Raw genomic sequence first — 23,347 nt, forward strand, 5'->3', positions numbered from 1 at the left:
TGTTGTCTGTGAAGAAGATTTGTGGGCGGGAAAGTTAAAACAAAGCAGTCAGCTCGGCATCCACAGCCTTAGAAAAAAAAAACAAGCGAGCCCCTCCTGGGACTGTCCATTATGTCCCATCCAAGTAAGTGACAATAAGTAAGCTTCTCCTCCCTCCCTTCCTGCTCTCTCTCCCCCTCTCTGCATATTAAGTGTTATATTACAGCAGCCTGTGACAGTTTATTGCCCTCCTAGATGTTATGATGTGGGTTCACACTGGCAAGCTGCAGTTTAGCTGCAGTGCTGGTGTTCTGGCATGTTACCCTCCAGTCCCATAGACTTCTATTAGGTTGTACATTTTTGCTGCATGTCTTGAAAGTGCACAAAAAGTCCTGCATGCCGCATCTGTGGTGCAATTCCAAAAAATGCAGCAAAAATGCACAATTTTTAATTAGAAGTCTGAGGGACTGGGGCTATGGAAAACCGCCACAGTGGCGGCCTGTCCATTAAGGGCACACGGGCACTGCCCCCTCCATTATGCCACCCCCATATGTAAAATGGATAGATTCATGCCTGACTGGCCACTAAGATGGGGTAAGTGTCGGTCAGACAGCGAGTGGGTGGAGGGTGTGTCACAGTGGCTGCATTTGATGGGACAAAGTGACTGCATTTGATGGGGCACAGTGGCTGCATTTGATGGGACAAAGTGGCTGCATTTGATGGGGCACAGTGGCTGCATTTGATGGGGCACAGTGGCTGCATTTGATGGGGCACAGTGGCTGCATTTGATGGGGCACAGTGGCTGCATTTGATGTGACACACAGTGGCTGCATTTGATGGGGCACAGTGGCTGCATTTGATGGGGCACAACGGCTGCATTTGATGGGACAAAGTGGCTGCATTTGATGGGGCACAGTGGCTGCATATAATGGGGCACAGTGGCTGCATTTGATGTTTTTGTTCAGTTTGATTGCTTCCCCCCCCAAAAAATGTTGAGCACCAGTGTGAGCCAAAAGGCTTGCACTCACAGATACTCCACTGAAAAGTTATCAATTCTCATGTCACTTTTCAGAGGCATTTGACAGACAGTAAGGAGGTGATGCCTAATTTCCTCCCTGCCTGTTTTAACCTCAGCCAGTCCCTCCAGATATTTCACTTTGTACTCCACCTTATTTCCATTACTCTTTATAGGTATTAGATGTTCTCTCACATTCTTTGCACATCTAATACATAATGAGAGTTCTGAAACTAAGGTGGAGTTCAAAGTGAATTTCTAAACCTAAGTTGAGAACCCCTTTCAGAAGATTTGAGGATATTATTAAACTCAGAGACTGGTGGACTTAGGCCATCATAAATAGATTGAAATTCTGCCAGTTCAGCAGAAATTTCAATCTATCAATGTGCAGACTGGTTATACAGACTCCGATCTATCAACTGACTTCAGTACAACAATGGGAAATGTCGAACGATTTCTCTCTGTTCCAGCAATGTGGAGTGATTTCTCTCTCTGTGCCACAAATGTGTAGCAGTCTCTCTCTCTGTGCGGGCATTCCATCATTACCCCCCGCCGCGTGTCCCCCCTCCCCCCCCCGGGCTGCTCAGTCTAAAATGCCCGGGCCTATTTTTTGTCCCAGTCCGGGCCTGGTCCTGACTAACTAATCACATGCTCACCCTTTCATGAAGATAGTAAAAGAATGATATTTAGCCATCAGTTTCTTCATAGCCAGAATGGTGATGTCTGGCCATTATAATATCAGGTGGTGGTAGAAATCATGCAAACTAACCTAGCAGGTCATACAACCAATGGCTGCCCAGATAAATGCACAGTAATTGAGATCCAGACAACATGGTTACATCTATGAAAGTAATACATTTGGCATATCTACCAAAAGTCCTGCTTATGTATAATTGAAAAAGTAGCTCTGGGAGAGCTCCAAGTGACTAGTGATCAGTGTCCAAAGCTAAAGCTGATAAATTAAAAACTCTAATGCCGCATACACACGTTTGGAATTTCCAATGGAAAAAGTCAGATGGAATTTTTTCATTGGATATTCTGACCGTGTGTATGCCCCATCGGACTTAAAAAGAGAACGGAGCGGAATTCTGTCGGAAAAAACCCATCGGAGTTTATTCCGACGGGAAATCCGATCGTGTGTATGGGGCATTAAAAGTGTGGCTCTTACACATCACAATCCATGATTTAAGATGCAACATCACAAACAATGTGACAACAACATTAAGCAATTAAAAATAAAATGTAAAGTAGTAAGTAATACAATAGCAAAAAAGAAGATATATATATATATATATTTCTTTTAATCCTTCAGCCCTGGTTCACACTGCTGCGTTTTGGCGTGCGATTTGACATGTCAAATCGCATGTGAAATCGGCGGCATTTGCCAGTAATGACAGCGTCCTAATCGGTACGACGCCACATCTGTGGCGCTGCACCGATTTCAAAAAGTAGTTTCTGTACTACTATTTGCGATTGCGGCCCATGATTTCCATTGACATCTTCCCAGATATCTCTGTAATCGCGGCCGAAATTGGGACTGCCAGAGGAAGTGAAATCGTACGAGTTCAGCTGAACTAGCACGGCTTCACTCCCGCAGCCCAGTGTGAACCTGGGCTCAATGTGCACAGCCCAGAACAAAAGATGTGATAAAATATAAAGCCAGTTCTTCAATAACAGCATACAATTGTTATATCTTCACCACTTGTCCCCAAACAACAGCTAAATTCCCTAAATGATAAATATTCCCCATAACAAATATTATAAAAAAAAAAGTAATTCACTTATAATAGAGCTGCAAGTTCATACTAACCACATTAAGATCAGTAGTATGTTTTATATGAATCATTTGTCATAAATGTACTTACAGCGTGTTTTAACTTGACCAATCGTTTTTACTCCATTATGTTTCAAATTGTAGAAGTAAATCTAACAGAAAAAAAAAATGAAATAAGTAAAATATTCAAATGTTGTCGTTTCTTTACTGTCCCTAAGTATAAGAGAAGACAAAGAGAAGACAAATGATAAAGTGACTTCATGTAGGTCTCACTCGTTACAAATAAAAGTGAGAATTACCTTATACTCTCACGTGGTAGGAGTTTTTTTTTATTTTTTATAAATGAGCAATTCCCTGATAAACAAAAAAATTGCATGTTGTAATAACTTGGTTTCATAACCTATTTGTTGAAGTTTATGTAAACCCAACATGTTTCTGTACATTTGGCATCATGTCTCACTGTATACAGTTTTCTTAAAGCTAAAGCATGGCCACAAAAGTTTTGCTGCTGTATTTGTTACATATCTTACTTTTACTTAGGCAACAGTCTCCTGTTGCCTACATTGCATTGAATATGCAGCACTGAGGCATGTAGTTCCGGCTGCAGTACACTTAATGCACTGATTCACTGTGTGATTGGAGGAGTGGAGATTGTGGTGTTCCTCCGCACCTCCTCCAAATACAGAATGCCTTCCATTCATTAAAAAGAATGCAATATTTTTTTTAAAAATAGAGGAGGTGCCACCTGAGTAACCCACAATGATCAGTGTACTGTAGCTAGAATTACAGGTCTCAGAAGCATACCCACCCCTTTGTTTACAAGCAGCTGTGGTGTGGGAAATCTCCCCCCATCAACTTATTTTCCTGGCACTGACAGCTTCCTTCTGGGCTAGGTAGAATATAGGTTATGACTGATTCCAAGTCAAGCCCAAGCTCATTCTTAATGGCAATGTGGAGATGAGGTATAGACTGAAGGGACAAGACTGAAAGACATTATATTAGAATACAATGCCTTGAGATCTTTAACCTTTTGTTATGATGGACAGTCCAGCACATCTAGTTAAAGCGGGGGTTCACCCTATCGACGAAAAAACATTTTTTTTTTTTTCTTTTACCATAAAATCAGGCATTGTAGCGCGAGCTACAGTATGCCTGTCCCGAATTTTTTACCCCCGTACTCACCTTGTACGCGTAGATCGAAGATACCGGGGAATGGGCGTGCCTATGGAGACGGAGGATGATTGACGGCCGGCTCTGGCGCGTCACGCTTCTCCGGAAATAGCCGAAATAGGCTTGGCTCTTCACGACGCGTGCGCATAGCCTGTGCGCAGGCGCCGTGAAGAGCCGAGACCTACTCCGGCTGTCTTCGGGGAGAGTGACGTGCCAGGGCCGGCCGTCAATCATCCTCCCTCTCCATAGGCACGCCCATTCCCCGTGGGAGCCGAAATCTACGATGTCCGATTACAAGGTGAGTCCGGGGTTAAAAAAATCGGGACAGGCATACTGTAGCTCGCGCTACAATGCCTGTCTCGATGGTAAAATCGTGTCGGGGGGGGGGTGAACTACCGCTTTAACAGCTGATAATAAAATCTGCCATCACAATACAGGGAGGGATAATTATTTCAAACAAAACATCCCTGCTCCCATCATAAACATTACAGAGCAAGGGATAACTGAGTAGGATTTTTCAGTCCTGTAATTTTCAGGAAAAAAAAAACATTTAAAAAAGGTAAGCATGTGTGAATACAGACATGCAACATAGGTGCAAAAAATGTCTTCCTATATCACCTAGGGAACACCAGAAAAAAAAGGGGGGTGGATTTCTGGAGTTCCCTAGGTGATATAGGAAGGCATTTTTTGCCTCCCGACTTACAGTAGGTGTTTGTGATATTGTGCTTTTAGCACGACAGCGTCGCGCTGATACTCGGCAACAGGGTGCCGAGATCTCGCCGACATCTTGCACTCACTGGAATAGTGACAGCACATCCCAGCAAGCGCGTCATAGAAGCGACGGGAGATCCGACTTGGATTCCCGCCAATTCTACACGTGTGCGGCGTTTGTTATGAATCCTGAAGGGGAAGTCCCCGCCGGATTTTAAATAAAAATCCGGCATGGGTCCCCCCTCAGGAGCATACCGGGCCCTTGGGTCTGTTATGGGTTGTAAGGAGAGCCCCCCTACGCCGAAAAAACGGCGTAGGGGGTCCCCCTACAACCCATACCAGACCCGTATCCAAAGCACGCTACCCGGCCAGCCAGGAAGGGAGTGGGGACGAGCGAGCGCCCCCCCCCCCTCCTGAGCCGTACCAGGCTGCATGCCCTCAACATGGGGGGTTGGGTGCTCTGGGGCAGGGGGGCGCACTGCGGCACCCCCACCTCAGAGCACCCTGTCCCCATGTTGATGAGGACAGGGCCCCTTCCCGACAACCCTGGCCGTTGGTTGTCGGGGTATGCGGGCGGGAGGCTTATCGGAATCTGGGAGCCCCCTTTAATAAGGGGGCCCCCAGATACCGGCCCCCCACCCTAAGTGAATGAGTATGGGGTACATCGTACCCCTACCCATTCACCTGCAAGAAAAGTGGTAAAAACACAAATAAACCACACAGTGTATTAAAATATTTTATTTTTCTGCTCCGGAGGCCCCCCTGTCTTCTTTATTAGCTCTTTTACCAGGGGGAGCTTCTTCTTTGACGTCTTCGGGTGGGTGGGGGCCGCCGTCTGGTTCTCTTCCACCGCCGGGGGGGGTGGCTTTTAAAAAAGCCCCCACCCCCCCGGCGGGTTTCCTCCGGCGTCTTCGGCGGGGCTCTTCTTCTTCCGCTATCCCGACGGGTCTTCTCCGCTATCCGGGGGGTCTCGCCGCTCTCCGCTGTTGACTCGTCGCACCCCGGTTCTTCGTCTCGCAGTCCGGTCCCTTCTTCCGTGCTGTACGTCTTCTTCCGCGCTGTGACGTCATGTTCTTCACTTCTCTTCTTCTCCCGATGTTGACTCGCCGGTCCTCCTCGCTGAAATGACGGATGCGCGCCTTGCATCGGACCTATATAGGCCTCACAGTCCCATCATGCTCTGTACCTACCCATGTGATACCTACCACGTGGTGGGTAGGTATCACATGGGTAGGTACAGAGCATGATGGGACTGTGAGGCCTATATAGGTCCGATGCAAGGCGCGCATCCGTCATTTCAGCGAGGAGGACCGGCGAGTCAACATCGGGAGAAGAAGAGAAGTGAAGAACATGACGTCACAGCGCGGAAGAAGACGTACAGCACGGAAGAAGGGACCGGACTGCGAGACGAAGAACCGGGGTGCGACGAGTCAACAGCGGAGAGCGGCGAGACCCCCCGGATAGCGGAGAAGACCCGTCGGGATAGCGGAAGAAGAAGAGCCCCGCCGAAGACGCCGGAGGAAACCCGCCGGGGGGGTGGGGGCTTTTTTAAAAGCCACCCCCCCCGGCGGTGGAAGAGAACCAGACGGCGGCCCCCACCCACCCGAAGACGTCAAAGAAGAAGCTCCCCCTGGTAAAAGAGCTAATAAAGAAGACAGGGGGGGCCTCCGGAGCAGAAAAATAAAATATTTTAATACACTGTGTGGTTTATTTGTGTTTTTACCACTTTTCTTGCAGGTGAATGGGTAGGGGTACGATGTACCCCATACTCATTCACTTAGGGTGGGGGGCCGGTATCTGGGGGCCCCCTTATTAAAGGGGGCTCCCAGATTCCGATAAGCCTCCCGCCCGCATACCCCGACAACCAACGGCCAGGGTTGTCGGGAAGGGGCCCTGTCCTCATCAACATGGGGACAGGGTGCTCTGAGGTGGGGGTGCCGCAGTGCGCCCCCCTGCCCCAGAGCACCCAACCCCCCCATGTTGAGGGCATGCAGCCTGGTACGGCTCAGGAGGGGGGGGGGCGCTCGCTCGTCCCCACTCCCTTCCTGGCTGGCCGGGTAGCGTGCTTTGGATACGGGTCTGGTATGGATTGTAGGGGACCCCCTACGCCGTTTTTTCGGCGTAGGGGGGCTCTCCTTACAACCCATAACAGACCTAAGGGCCCGGTATGCTCCTGAGGGGGGACCCATGCCGGATTTTTATTTAAAATCCGGCGGGGACTTCCCCCTCAGGATTCATAACAAACGCCGCACACGTGTAGAATTGGCGGGAATCCAAGTCGGATCTCCCGTCGCTTCTATGACGGCTCTGTCTCCATCGCGGCAAGCCAGCTCGGCGCTGGCTCCCGCGATGGGGCTCGTAGGTGCTCAATCTCGCTGAGAAAGAGAGCGAGATTGACACAAAATCGGGTTCACCTACTGTACAGTGCCTTGCGAAAGTATTCGGCCCCCTTGAACTTTGCGACCTTTTGACACATTTCAGGCTTCAAACATAAAGATATAAAACTGTATTTTTTTTTGAAGAATCAACAACAAGTGGGACACAATCATGAAGTGGAACGAAATTTATTGGATATTTCAAACTTTTTTAACAAATAAAAAACTGAAAAATTGGGCGTGCAAAATTATTCAGCCCCCATAAGTTAATACTTTGTAGTGCCACCTTTTGCTACGATTACAGCTGTAAGTCGCTTGGGGTATGTCTCTATCAGTTTTGCACATCGAGAGACTGAAATTTTTGCCCATTCCTCCTTGCAAAACCGCTCGAGCTCAGTGAGGTTGGATGGAGAGCGTTTGTGAACAGCAGTTTTCAGTTCTTTCCACAGATTCTTGATTGGATTCAGGTCTGGACTTTGACTTGGCCATTCTAACACCTGGATATGTTTATTTGTGAACCAGTCCATTGTAGATTTTGCTTTATGTTTTGGATCATTGTCTTGTTGGAAGACAAATCTCCGTCCCAGTCTCAGGTCTTTTGCAGACTCCATCAGGTTTTCTTCCAGAATGGTCCTGTATTTGGCTCCATCCATCTTCCCATCAATTTTAACCATCTTCCCTGTCCCTGCTGAAGAAAAGCAGGCCCAAACCATGATGCTGCCACCACCATGTTTGACAGTGGGGATGGTGTGTTCAGGGTGATGAGCTGTGTTGCTTTTACGCCAAACATAACGTTTTGCATTGTTTCCAAAAAGTTCGATTTTGGTTTCATCTGACCAGAGCACCTTCTTCCACATGTTTGGTGTGTCTCCCAGGTGGCTTGTGGCAAACTTTAAACGACACTTTTTATGGATATCTTTAAGAAATTTCTTTCTTCTTGCCACTCTTCCATAAAGGCCAGATTTGTGCAGTATACGACTGAGTGTTGTCCTATGGACAGTCTCCCACCTCAGCTGTTGATCTCTGCAGTTCATCCAGAGTGATCATGGGCCTCTTGGCTGCATCTCTGATCAGTCTTCTCCTTGTATGAGCTGAAGGTTTAGAGGGACGGCCAGGTCTTCGTAGATTTGCAGTGGTCTGATACTCCTTCCATTTCAATATTATCGCTTGTACAGTGCTCCTTGGGATGTTTAAAGCTTGGGAAATCTTTTTGTATCCAAATCCAGCTTTAAACTTCTCCACAACAGTATCTCGGACCTGCCTGGTGTGTTCCTTGTTCTTCATGATGCTCTCTGCGCTTTAAAGGGACACTAAAGGCAAGATTTTTTTTCTTAAAAATAACAAACATGTTATACTTACCTCCGCTGTGCAGTTCGTTTTGCACAGAGTGGCCCCGATCCATGTCTTCTGGGGTCCCTCGGCGGCTGTCTCTGCTCCTCTATGCAAAAGCTTTCCACGTTCATGCGAGCTCCCTCGCATGGTGGAAAGCTTTTGCGAACATGCTCCCGTGATACAGCGGCGGCCATAGCCGCCAAATGTATTACTCGGCCCCACCTCCGGCGTGCCGCGTCATCCGCTGTGATTGACAAGCCAATGGCTGCACTGCTATCAATCCGCCCAGCCTAGCCAATCAACGGCCAGGCTGGGAACCGAACAGGATGACGAGAACGTGCCCGGGACTTTCGAGGGGTGAGGTAATTAAAACGGGGGCTGGGGGGGGGGGCGGTGCTGTCAGATGTTTTTTTACCTTAATGCATAGGATGCATTAACCTCTTTAAACGGACCTCTGAGACTATCACAGTGCAGGTGCATTTATACGGAGACTTGAATACATACAGGTGGATTCTATTTATTATCATTAGTCATTTAGGTCAACATTGGATCATTCAGAGATCCTCACTGAACTTCTGGAGAGAGTTTGCTGCACTGAAAGTAAAGGGGCTGAATAATTTTGGACGCCCAATTTTTTATTTGTTAAAAGAGTTTGAAATATCCAATAAATTTCGTTTGCGACGAGCAGAATTCAATCTAATAGGGCCTGCGGTACCGCATTTGACCTGAGGTGCAGGGGCGATGGAGCCAAACAGAGCCGAACAGCGACGATCGCAGCCGATCAGCGCCGTTCGGCAATGCTCAGAAAGACACGGAAATACATAGTTCCCGAGCCTTTCCGACGTTTGCCGAGGTCAGCCGACGTGTCTTTTGGCCTTTCCGGCCGTTTCCGAGGCTCTCCGGCGCCCCCCCACCTCTGGCCGCATGCGGTTTTGCATCTCATTGAAGTTAATGCGGAACTAATTATTTTCGTTTCCATTGACTTCAATGGGGAAACTCGCTTTGATATGCAAGTTCTTTGGATTAAGAGCATTCTCCTGGAACGGATTATGCTCGTAATCCGAGGTTCAACTGTATATACTTTTACATATATTTTTCTTCCTCAGATGTTTTTAGATTTTTATATCACCAAATCATCGGCACTCCTCGGCCATGTAATTCAGATTATAGTTAAGATAGTGGTTACACCCATGTTAGTGGCTTAGAAATTTTGTTATTAAGTTTTTTAATAAAAAAAAATCTTTTAACTCTAATTCGCTTTGTCCCATCTCCTCGGAGGGTTAAAATAGTGTTTATTTCAGTTAATTACTCTAAATATTAAATATAAAATTATGAGGGTAGGGGACTTCTTTGAGTTCCTCCCGCCCAGGCCAGTATATGTACAGTATTGTATAGGGTCTCTATACATATACTGATTAAGAGATTAAAGGGGTTGTAAACCTTCCTGTGTTTTTCATCTTAATGCATCCTATGCATTAAGATGAAATAGTATATCACCAGTAAAATAGCCACAACGGGCCGCTGCTATGTTTATAAACAGTTACAAATTTTGGCCCTTTTCCTCTATTTCCCAGCAAAATCACCGGCAAAATGGCAGCAGCAGACCACGGGAAAATTGTCACCGTGTTTAGTGTTTTCTAATTGGTTTAGGAGTACTATAAATATTAGTGTGATGACCACAGGAGCATACCCTTTGATAAAGTCGCATGTGAGCAAAGAAACGCGTCAGTGCAGGGCTTGTGACGTCATCTCATTGTGTGTAGGAAGTTGCCATCCTATATGAGAGATCACGCTTGCAGGAATTCTCTATTGGGAGCTTAAAGGTCCTAGATTGAGACCCCAAAGGGGAAGGTCCCATTGGGGGCCGCTCTGGGAGGTGAGCTCATAGTCAGACTGGTGGAGAGTCCATGTGGTGTTAAAGGGGTCGTAAAGAAAAAAACATTTTTTTCCCTAAATAGCTTCCTTTACCTTAGTGCAGTCTAGTGTTGCTCACGAATATTCGCATTGCGAATATTCGACTCGAATATAGCATATTCGAGAAATCGCGCTATATTTCGAATTTCGCGGTGAATATTCGCAATTCCGAATATTCGCATTTTTTCAATTTGATTTTTAAAACAGATCACATCCTATCGACGTCTAAAAGCATTGCTGGTATGATTAGAGACCCTGGGCCGAGTAGCTAAGCTGAGGCGATCCTTTTATGTTGCCAAATTGAAAAAAAAAAAATTGCGATTTTTCGCTATTGCGAATGCGAAAATGATTGCGAATTTTCGATAACTGTGGTAGGAGAACTCTGATTGTCTCTGATGCAAAAGGGGGGGGCTTTGTGTATGTGTATGTTATGAATATTTGTATGTTTGATATTATTATTTTTTGTAAGAAGGAAAAAATTGCGCATACCTTAAAAAAGGGGAGAATACAGCAGCAACTCAAAAATGTTATACAACATAAATTAATACAAGACAGAAAATGGAGTCGCTCTACAAGAATAAAAAATATGTCTAGTGACAAGACATGTGGGCAAATTATAAAATAAGCAAGCGCAAATAACTTGTGAAATACACAGTGAAACAAATATATAAAGAAATATAGTCCCAATAATAGAAAAATAATCTTTCATAAAAATGTCTTTGATATGTGAAGTGAAAAAAAGTCCAAAGCATGCAGCATGAACGTGTTCAATCTTCAAGGTGTTTGATTGACAAACGGCTGTGACAGATGGATAGAGTAAAGAATCACCACCAATGCAAAACACTTTTTATTTTCTATTGTAAAATATCAAGAATATTCTGAGCCAATCAGAGTGCTCCTTCCGCATTTGCCGAATATTCGCAATTATTTTGTATTGTAAAATATCACGAATATTCTGAGCCAATCAGAGTGCTCCTTCCGCATTTGCCGAATATTCGCAATTATTTTGTATTGTAAAATATCAAGAATATTCTGAGCCAATCAGAGTGCTCCTTCTGCATTTGCCGAATATTCGCAATTATTTTGTATTGTAAAATATCACGAATATTCTGAGCCAATCAGAGTGCTCCTACAGCATTTGTCGAAATTGCGCAATAAATATCGCATTCGCATGTTGCGATATTTCGATAAAATATCACGAATATTCTGAGCCAATCAGAGCGCTCCTCCAGCATTTCTCGAAATTGCGCAATAAATATCGCATTCGCATGTTGCGATATTTCGATAAAATATCACGAATATTCTGAGCCAATCAGAGTGCTCCTACCACAGTTATCAAAAAATCGCAATTATTTTCGCATTCGCAATAGCGAAAAATCGCAATCATTTAATTTCGATAAAATATCACGAATATTCGAATTTAGCGAATATATCTCGAATATTCGAATATATATTCGAGATATATCGCGAAATCGAATATGGCATATTCTGCTCAACACTAGTGCAGTCCTCCTTCACTTACCTCATCCTTCGATTTTGCTTTTAAATGTCCTTATTTCTTCTGAGAAATCCTCACTTCCTATTTTTCTGTCTGTAACTCCACACAATAATGCAAGGCTTTCTCCCTGGTGTGGAGAAAGCCTCTTGAGAGGGGGGGGGGGGGCGAGCAGGCAAATCAGGACACTCTCTACTTTGCAGATAGAGAAAGGAGCTGTGTGTTAGTGGGTGTCCTGACACTCCTGCTCACCCCCTCCCCCCTCAAGAGGCTTTCTCCACACCAGGAAGAAAGCCTTGCATTACGGTAGTGGGTTACAGACAGAAGAACAGGAAGTGAGCATTTCTCAGAAGAAATAAGGACATTTAAAAGCAAAATTGAAGGATGAGGTAAGTGAAGGAGGACTGCACTAAGGTAAAGGAAGCTATTTAGGGAGAATTTTTTTTTCCTTTACAACCCCTTTAAGTCACTCATTTGTTATCATTCACCATTGGATTGTGTGTGGACAGCATTTGTTCACAGAAGATATCATTGGAATAATGGACTTTGTCTGACATATATGTTATAAGTTTTGTGATATATTTAAACCACTTAAACCGCCTCACGACTACAGTGGGGATCGAAAGTTTGGGCACCCAGGTAAAAATTTGTATAAATGTGCATAACGAAGCCAAGGAAAGATGGAAATTACAGAAAACAAAAAAATGGCGTCTGCAAAAGTTTGGGCACCCTGCAGAGTTAATATCTTGTACTGCCCCCTTCACAGCTTGTAAACGCTTTTTGTAGCCAGCCAAGAGTCTTTCAATTCTTGTTTGAGGTATCTTTGCCCATTCTTCCTTACAAAAGTCTTCCAGTTCTTTGAGATCTCTGGGCTGTCTGTCACGCACTGCTCTTTTAAGGTCTATCCATAGATTTTCAATTACTGTATGTTGAGGTCAGGAGATTGTGAAGGCCATGGCAAAACCTTCAGTTTATGCCTCTTGATGTAATCCCCAGTGGATTTTGAGGTGTGTTTAGGATCATTATCCATTTGTAGAAGCCATCCTCTCTTTAACTTCAGCTTTTTCACAGATGGCATCAAGTTACCATCCAAAATTTGCTGAAATGTTATTGAATTAATTTTTCCTCCTACTCGTGAAATGTTCCCTGTGCCACTGGCTGCAATACAACCCCAAAGCATGATTGATCCACCCCCATGCTTAACAGTTGGACAGAGGTTCTTTTCATTAAATTGTGTGCCCTTTCTTCTCCAAATGTACCTTTTCTCATTCCGGCCAAAAAGTTCTACTTTAACCTCATCGGTCCACAGAACTTGTTTTCAAAATCCATCAGGCTTGTCTATGTTCATTTGCAAAGTTCAAATGCTGATTTTTGTGGTGAGGACGTAGAAAGGTTTTCTTCTGATGACTCTTCCATGAAGACCATATTTGTACAAGTATCTCATTATAGTGGAATAGTGTACCACAACTCCAGTGTCTGCCAGATCTTTCTGAAGGGATCGTGCAGTCAAACGTGGGTTTTGAATTGCTTTTCTCACAATCCTGCGAGCTGTTCTGTCTGATATTTTTCTTGATCTTCCAGATCTTGCTTTAACTTCCACTGTTCCTGATGACTGCCATTTCTTAGGCCCCGTACACACCATAGAATCCATCCGCTGAAAAATCTCAGCGGATCGGTTTCAGCGGATAGATTCTATGGTGTGTACATTCCTGCGGATATTTATCCGCGGGAATTTCACGATTCCAGCAGATAAAAATTTGTAGACATGTCTACAAATCTATCCGCTTGAATCGATCCCAACGGATTGATCCGCTGGTCTGTACAGACTCACCGGATCAATCCGTCCGAAGGGATCCCCCGCATGCGTCGTAATGATTCGACGCATGCGTGGAATTCCTTATATGACAGCATCGCGCTCGTTGCCGCGTCATCATCGCGGCGACGGCGCAACACGTCATCGCAAGGGGATTTCGGCGCGGATTTCGATCCTATGGTGAGTACACTCCATCGGATCCAAATCCGCTGAAATCCTCGAGAGGATTTATCCGCGGAAACGGTCCGCTGGACCGTATCCGCGGATAAATCCTCTCGTGTGTACTAGGCCTTAATTACATTCTGAACAGAGGATATTGACATCTGAAAACACTTTGCTATCTTCTCATAGCCTTCTCCAGCTTTGTGAGCGTCAACTATTTTCAGTTTCAGTTTTCTAGACAACTGCTTAGAAGAACCCATGGTGCTGATTGTTGGGGCAAGGTCAGATGAGTCTGGGCATTTAAAACCTTTGAGATTGACATCACCTGGTCTTCCCAGACAATGATTGAGAACAATCCATGACACTGGCAGGTCTCAGCTTTGCAAAGGGGGCAGTGCATGCTATAAATTCTGCAGGGTGCCCAAACTTTTGCAGACGCCATTTTTTTGTTTTCTGTAATTTTGAAAGTGTAAATGATGGAAATAAAATCTAACTTTTACATATTATAAGAATGTCTAATCTGTAATTTGATGCCTTTTGGAGATTTGTCCATCTTTCCTTGGCTTTGTTATGCACATTAATACAAATTTTTACCTGGGGTGCCCAAACTTTCAATCCCCACTGTATATACGTCGGCATTTTGAAGAGGGATATCTTTGTTATGGCAGCAGCTGCTGCCATAACCCAGGTATCCATCTCTTTAGGCAGCGGTCTAGTTTACGATAATGGTGTTCTCTGCGGCTGATTCGCCGGGAGATCACCGTTATTGCGGTGGGAGAGGACCCCCCTCACGCCGCTCTCCCGCACCCTCCACCGCTTACCGGAGCCATCGGTAGCAAAGGAGGGGATCGTGTCCTACCTCCTGCTGGATTTGGATATGAGTGAGGACAAGATGGCCCCTAAACTGTCTCTATACCATAGCAGGGTGGAAGCGACGTCAAAACATCACTTCCGCCCATAGCCCATTTTTATAAATTTTTAGCATTTTAGTCCAAATATGAGATCTGAGCTCTTTTTGACCCCAGATCTCATATTTAAGAGGACCTGTCATGCTTTTTTCTATTACAAGGGATGTTTACATTCCTTGTAATAGGAATAAAAGTGACCCAAAAAACTGTGTAAAAATAAATAAAATAAAGTAAAGGAAAAAATAATTTTTTTAAAGTGCCCCGTTCCGACAAGCTTGTGCGCAGAAGCGAACGCATATATGAGCAGTGCCTGCATATGAAAATGGTGTTCAAACCACACATGTGAGGTATCGCCGCAATTGTTAAAACAAGAGAAATAATTCTAGCCCTAGAACTCCTCTGTAACTCAAAACATGCAACCTGTAGAGTTTTTTAAACGTCGCCTATGTAGATTTTCAGGGGTAAAATTTGACGCCATTCCACGAATGGAATTGGGCTAACTTTACTGTTGTCTTATTTTTTTATTAAAAAAAGTGTTTTTTTTTTTTAAAAAAAAACTGCACTTGTAAGACCGCTGCACAAATATGGTGTGACAAAAAGTATTGCAATGACCGGCATTTTATTCTCTAGGGTGTTAGAATTATTTTTTTATGTTTGGGGTTTCTAAGTAATTTTCTATCAAAAAAAAATGTTTTTAACTTGTAAACGCTGAGTCTGAAAAAGAGGCTCGGTCCTTAAAGGGGTTGTAAAGGTTTGTTTTTCTAAAAAAGTTTCTTTAAGCTAGTGCATTGTTGGTTCACTATCCTTTTCCATTGATTTCCCTTCTAAATGTTTTTTTTTTCTTTGTTTTCTTTGTCTGAATTTCTCACTTCCTGTTCCTCCTCAGTAAGCTGTTCTGGCTGACTAACCCCCAGCCAGAACAGCTCGGATGATGGGGGCAAGTGTACAGGAAGTGAGAAATTCAGACAAAGAAATAAACATTTAGAAAGGAAATTGAAGGAAAAGGTAACTGAACCAACAATGCACTAGCTTAAAGTAACCTATTTAGAAAATGAAAAACTCACCTTTTACAACTCCTTTAACCACTTCCCGACGGCTGCACGACTTTATACGGCCGCAGTGTGGATCTTAATTTATGGGTGGTCATCTATATACGGCCTCCTGCCTGCAGCCACTGGGGGGCATGCGAACGCCGCCGCCGACGGCGCGCGCGTGCCCGCCGCATCACTGAGGTGCCGATGCGCGTGCCTGGCGGCCGCGATGTCCGCCAGGCACCCGCGATCGGCAGTTACAGAGACAAGGACGTGGATCTGTGTGTGTAAACACACAGATCCATGTCCTGTCAGGAAGAGAGGAGACTGATCTGTGTCCCTTGTACATAGGGACACAGATCGGTCACCTCCCCCAGTCACCCCCCTCCACCACAGTTAGAAACACTATGCAGGGTACACATTTAACCCCTTCCTCACCCCCTAGTGTTAACCCCTTCAATGGCAGTCACATTTATACAGTAATTAGTGCATATTTATACCACTGATCGCAGTATAAATGTGAATGGTGCCAAAAAGTGTCCGATGTGTCCGCCATAATGTCGCAGTCCCAATAAAAATCGCAGATCGCCGCCATTACTAGTAAAAAAAAAAAAATCTGTCCCCTATTTTGTAGGCGCTATAACTTTTGCGCAAACAAGTCGCTTATTGAGATTTTTTTGTTTTGTTTACCAAAAATATGTAGAAGAATACGTATTGACCTAGACTGAGAATTTTTTTTTTTTTTTTAATTCGGCTATTTATTATAGCAACAAGTAAAAAATATTGATTTTTTTTTCAAAATTGTCGCTCTTTTTTGTTTATAGCGCAAAAATTAAAAACCGCAGAGGTGATAAAATACCACCAAAAGAAAGCTCTACTTGTGGTAAAAAAAGGACGCCAATTTTGTTTGGGAGCCACGTCGCACGACCGCGCAATTGTCAGTTAAAGCGACGCAGTGCCGGAAGCTGAAATTTCACCTGGGCAGGAGGGGGGTATATGTGCCCAGTAAGCAAGTGGTTAAGTGGTTAATATATTGTTGGTGTCATATGCAATACTCCCACTACGGGTCACTACTTTATTTTATTTATTTTATATTTACATCACATGTTTTTTTTAGAAAAGTGTGAGCGTTAACATATTTAAATTTTTACTCTAAACAACTCTGCTAACAACAGTTGGTGTTAAGCAGCAACCTCTAAGGCCCCGTACACACCATAGAATCTATCCGCAGATAAATCCCATCGAATGGGTTTCAGCGGATAGATTCTTTGGTGTGTACACTCCGGCGGATATTTATCCGCGGATCTTTCCGAATTCCAGCAGATAAATATTTGTCGACATGCACAGAATATCTATCCGCTGGAATCGGATCCCACGGATGGATCCGCTGGTCTGTACAGACTCACCGAATCCATCCGTCCGAAGGGATCCCCCGCATGCGTCGTAATGATTTGACGCATGCGTGGAATTCCTTATATGACAGCGTCGCGCACGTCGCCGCGTGATAATCGCGGCGACGGCGCGACACGTCATCGCCAGAGGATTTCGGCGCGGATTTCAATGCGATGGTGTGTACACGCCATCGCATAGAAATCTGCTGAAATCCTCGAGAGGATTTAACCGCGGATACGGTCCGCTGGACCGTATCCGCGGATAAATCCTCTCGTGTGTATGGGGCCTTAGGCCTTGTACACGCGACCGAACATGTCTGCTGAAACTGGTCCGCGGACCAGTTTCAGCAGACATGTTCGGTCGTGTGTACGGCCGAGTGGACAGGTTTCCAGCGGACATTTGTCCAGCCGACCGTTTTGCAGCGGACAAATGTTTCTTAGCATGCTAAGAAACATGTCCGCTGAAATCCTGTCCGTCGGACATGTTCGGTCGTCTGTACGTACATGTCCGATCGGCCGCCATCCCTCGCATGCGTCGAAGTGATTCGACGCATGCGTGGAAGCTTTGAACTTCCAGGGCCGCGCACGTTGCTGCGTCATCGTCGCAGCGACGGCGCGGCCACGTCCCCGCGTATCGTGTACGCGGGGATTTCTGTCTGATGATATGTACAACCATCAGACAGAAATCTCCGGGCGGACATGTCCGCTCAAAACGGTCCGGCGGACCGTTTTGAGCGGACAGTCCGTCCGTCTGTACGAGCCCTTAGATTTAATATATAGCCCTTACTTTATATTAATAGAGCAGAAGTACATTTTATTTTTTCCCTCCACAGGAAGTCCAGTTATTTGCAGGATCTCCAGGTAAGAAACTTTGTACAAAAAATTATTTTCTTAACAAGACTGTATACAGTAAGGCCTCGTACACACGACAGAGTTTCTCGGCAGAATTCGGCGAGAAACTCGGTCAGAGCCGGATTCTGCTGAGAAACTCTGTCGTGTGTACACTTTCGGCCCGATGGAGCCGCCGAGGAACTCGTCGAGAAAATAGAGAACATGTTCTCTATTTTCTCGTTGTTCTATGGGAGCTCTCGGCCCGCCGAGCTCCTCGGCGGCTTCAGGGCTGAACTGGCCGAGGAACTCGATGTGTTTGGCACGTCGAGTTCCTCGGCCGTGTGTACAAGGCCTAAGATATAATGCCAAATATATTAGAAAATAGAATTAGGGTTTACATATACTTAAAGTAGAATTCTAGCCTAAGCCTAACTAATCTTAAAGCGGGGGTTCACCCAAATTTTTTTTTTTTAAATTACATCTAGCAGAGCCAGCATACATTTCGGCAGGTCATTTTTTTTTTCTCTGTACATACCTTTATATCCTGATGTTGTTCAGGGCTTCCGGGTTCCGATGACTGGGGGACTGGGCATTCCTATCCTTTCGTTTGATGATTGGCGGCTTGTGAAACAGGTGACCTGTCGCACAATGCGCGTCACCAGATGTCGGGAAATAGCCGAGCTGCGAGTCGGCACTATACGGTGCCTGCACAGTCAGCTCTACACGGCGGGAGCAGGCGCCGTATAGTGCCGACTCGCAGCTCGGCTATTTCCGGAAATCTGGTGACGCGCGTTGTGCGACAGGTCACCTGTTTCACAAGCCGTCAGTCATCGAACAGAAGGATAGGAAGGCCCAATCCCGCAGTCATCAGAAGCCTGAGGCTGGGATAGGAACGCCCAATCCTGGAGTCATCAGAATGCGGAAGCCCTGGACAAAATCAGGATATAAATGTAAGTACAGAGAAAAAATAAAAAAAAACCTGCCGAAATGAAATGTCCTTACTATGCTGGCTCTGATGTAAAAAAAACGTTTTTAGGGTGAACCTCCACTTTAACCACTTGCTTATTAGGCACTTATACCCCCTTCCTGCCCAGGTCAATTTTCAGCTTTCAACGCTTTTGCACTTTGAATGACAATTGCGCGGTCATGCTACATTGTACCCATATGGTATTTTTATCATTTTCTTCACACAAATAGAGCTTTCTTTTGGTGGTATGTAATTGCCCCTGGGTTTTTTAGTTTTTTGATAAACAAACAAAAAAAGACCAAACATTTAAAAAAAAAAACGTTTTCATAGTTTGTTATAAAATTTTGCAAACAGGCAATTTTTCTCCTTCATTGATGTGCGCTGATGAGGCTGCACTGATGGGCATTGATAGGCTGCACTGATGGGAACTAATAGGCACTAATAAGGCGGCACTGATGGGCACTGATGAGGCGGCACTGATAGGTGACACTGATGATGAGGCACTGATTGGCAGCACTGTTGGGCACTGATAGGTGGCACTGGTGGGCATGGGCGTCCGCTGAAATTTTTTCAGGGGGGGGCGCTTCGGCACTGGCGATACACAGTCGCATTTAACCCTTTCTTCGACCGCTAGCGGGGGTTAAAAGCGCCCCCCACATTGAAATGTAAAAACATCCCACTGTGCCCCCTGCATATTTCAATATCTCTTTATCACTACTGTGTACCCCCTCTCCACAACTGCATTACTGCACCCCTTTACATTACACAGCACCCTGCGCCTCTCGACCCCTTACATTACACAGCAAACTGCACCTCTGGACCCCTTACATTACACAGCACCCTGCACCACTGGACCCCTTACATTACACAGCACCCTGCATCCCTCGACCCCTTTACATTACACAGCACCCTGCATCCCTCGACCCCTTTACATTACACAGCACCCTGCATCCCTCGACCCCTTTACATTACACAGCACCCTGCATCCCTCGACCCCTTTACATTACACAGCACCCTGCAAAGCCACCAGAGACAGCCAAACAACTAGCACTTTAAGCAACAAAAACCTTCACATTTTTGTTTGTATATAATATATATACCCTTAAAATGCCAGGAGCCGGGTGCACTGGTCAGTGATCATAGTAACTCATGTATTAATGTCAGTGCAGGACATTTACCCCCCTCCCCCCCCCCACCATGCTGCATATTAAAAAAATCACAGACAGTCATCACAGTTAATAATCTTCAGACTGCATCATTCCGTATGGCATGATGCCATATGGAATGCAGTCTGAAGATTTTTTTAATATGCAGCATGGCGGCGGGGGGGGGGGGGGGAAATGTCCTGCACTGACATTAATACATGAGTTACTATGATCACTGACCAGTGCACCCGGCTCCTGGCATTTTAAGGGTATATATATATATATACAAACAAAAATGTGAAGGTTTTTGTTGCTTAAAGTGCTAGTTGTTTGGCTGTCTCTGGTGGCTTTGCAGCCAAGAAACTAGTATTTTCAGAAGGGAAGTCAGTAAAAGCAGGCTGGCTTTGCAGTGCAGTAATGCAACACAACACACATTGGCACACTTTGCACATAATAATGTTTGCACTGATTTTTTTTTATTTTCCAATAATTTGTATTGAAAATTATTCATATCAAGTTTACAAAGCAAAAGCACGGACATTTTTTTAATGGCTCCCCAATGCACTAAAGGGCACACCTGCTGCATAGTAATACACTTTGATTTTTACTATATGAAATTGTGATTGTTATTATTCGATTAGTGAGCCATTTTACAAGTGTGTGTGTGTGTCACACACACACACACACTTGTAAAATGGCTCACTAATCGAATAATAACAATCACAATTTCATATAGTAAAAATCAAAGTGTATTACTATGCAGCAGGTGTGCCCTTTAGTGCATTGGGGAGCCATTAAAAAAAATGTCAGTGCAAACATGTACAAAGTGTGCTAATGTGTGTTGCATTACTGCACTGTCTGCAAAGCCAGCCTGCTTTTACGGACGTCCCTTCTGAAAATTAGCAAACAATTAGCGCTTTACAGACTGTCTGTGTCTGTGTTACCTCAACAGCGTGCGGGCTCCTCTCGGTACGGCTCTCTACGCTCCTCCCAGCCATCAGTATCACGACGTGATCCCCTCCCGGCGTGAGTGACGTCACGCCACCAGGACAAGCACCAGGCTGGACTGCAAAGTTAGGGGGAGTGAGCGATAATTGGCTGGCCGGAAAACAAGGGGCGGGGAGCGGAAGGTAAACAAACACAGTCACAGACTGACTTGATATGCCGCGGACATGAGAGAGACAGTGACAATCGGCGGCGCTGGTTCGAGAGGCGGCCGCAGCTAAATCTAAATGTGTGTCAGTGTCTTACTACTGATTCTAGGGGGGGGCAAACGCCCTGCCTTGCCCTATGGAGCGGACGCCCATGCTGGTGGGCAGTGGTAGGTGGCACTGATGGGCACTGCTAAGCAGCAGTGGCTGTTGGTGTGTGGGACTGATGTCCCTTTTACATGAGACGGTAATCGGCATGTTTTTTCTCCTTACGCTGTCGGTGTGAAAAAAAAAAAAGCAGATTATCAGCTTCTGTTTACATCATCTGATCAGCTGTCATTGGCTGACAGCTGATCACATGGTAAAGGGCAGGGATCAAAGACTCAGTGATCACACGGGGGGCGTGCGGGTGGCGCAAGCATGGGAGGACGTACATGGACACCCTCCACAGACATCCCAACCTGCAAAAACGAATTTCATGGAGGGGGGAAACACATTTCAGGGAGGTAACGCTCTGCACCGGCACTGCCAACCCCCCCCCCCAATCTCACTAGCAAAAATAACACTACATATTTTACACACACACAGACATACAGTCCACACACACATTGAATGGTGCAGCCATAAGATGCAATATTGCATAGAGGACTGAGTATGAGGGCCACCTGATCAACGTCCTTAGAGAGATGCTGCAGATAAAGGTTTGACAATGGCACAGCGAACCAGCCTAATGGATTGGACCTGTAACAGCCAATGAAGGCTTAAATTATACATTTGCTGCTGCAGCACCCCTACACAGAGACATAGCGGATAAACAGGAGGGTCACATAAATCAAATAAAAGTACCCAGAACACCAGCTGCAAAATAAGAAATTAATAATGGCACACCTATGTATACGTCATTTGATAGTGACTGTACCTACCTAAATGAATTGTTCAAAAAGTACATTTGAATATCGTGAAAAAGTTCATTTATTTCACTAATGCAACTTAAAAGGTGAAACTAACATATGAGATGGACTCATTACATCCAAAGCAAGATAGTTCAAATCGGGATTTGTCATAATTGTGATGAATATGGCTTACAGCTCATGAAAACCCCAAATCCACAATCCACGAAAATTTGAATATTGTGAAAAGGTGCAATTTTCTAGGCTCTATGGGCCAGATTCACAAAGCCCTTACGCCGACGTATCTAAAGTTGCGCGGCGTAATTGAAAAATGCGCCGCGCGTATCTTTTTTTTTTTTAATAAACATTTTATTGAAAGTTTTCGACAATACAGCAATATCCAGAACATATGCATATCAGTCAAATTTCAAATGAAATCTTATCAGGAACTTAAGGTATTTAAGTAAACATTACAGAAAATCATGTCATATAAATTAAGTCGATGACAATGGTATCTTATACATGGGTCAAGTCCTAATAACAAGAGTTCAATTTGTGAATATTGAAGCCCGCATTGACAGGCGAGTATGAAACATCGTATCTCCGAGCTAAGCATTCGTGACAGGAGCCCATCTCTGCCCTACCCACCCCTTAACGGGGACTTTCTGTGGGCGGCGCAGAGCGGGGATGGGCAAGAAAAGAGAAGGAAAAAAAAAAAAAAAAAAAGGGAGTGAAGAAGGTACCTGGCTAATAAATCTATGGGAGGAAGCAGTCTCTAGTGTCATGTTCAAGTTTTTCCTAAGTACCAGATGGTACTTGTGTAGGGGGGTTTCTATATTGTGTCCAGCAAGACCATGTTTGTCTGTACTTCTCGTGTGTGTCTTTAGTTTGGTGGATAAGGCGTTCCATTTCCTCTATTTTGTCAGCCCGTACATGCCAGTCTTCAATTGTCGGAATAGTTTTAGACTTCCAGTATAAAGGAATGCATTGAGTGGCTGCATTTATAAGGTGGAATGTTAGTGATTTCCGGTATTGTTGTCTTGGGATGGGGGTATGATGAAGCAGGAATTGCGCTGGGGTAAGGCTTATAAATATTGTAGTTATTTGCACAATGTGTTCATGTACCTCTTTCCAAAATTGGACTAGTGAAGGACAGTCCCACCAGATGTGCAGAAACGAGCCTTCCGCCCCATCACACCTCCAACAAGACGAGGTCACCGTCGGGAAAATTTTGTGAAGTTTTTCTGGTGTTCGATACCACCTGGTACAAAGCTTATAACGATTCTCTTGTGC

General features: G+C 44.9%; 1 protein-coding gene across 7 annotated transcripts in view; it reads right to left on the reverse strand.

Annotated features, from left to right (window-relative positions):
• Positions 1–23,347, reverse strand: part of PTPRC (protein tyrosine phosphatase receptor type C) — a 300,264-nt gene that overhangs the window by 87,177 nt on the left and 189,740 nt on the right. For all 7 annotated transcript variants that reach the window (XM_040359865.1, XM_040359870.1, XM_040359869.1 and 4 more), the window contains one exon: positions 2,860–2,920. In XM_040359865.1, coding sequence (XP_040215799.1) covers positions 2,860–2,920 — 61 coding nt within the window. The remainder of the gene's footprint in view (positions 1–2,859; positions 2,921–23,347) is intronic.

The sequence above is a fragment of the Rana temporaria genome, chromosome 7 (genome assembly GCF_905171775.1).
Source record: "Rana temporaria chromosome 7, aRanTem1.1, whole genome shotgun sequence".
NCBI lineage: Eukaryota > Metazoa > Chordata > Amphibia > Anura > Ranidae > Rana > Rana temporaria.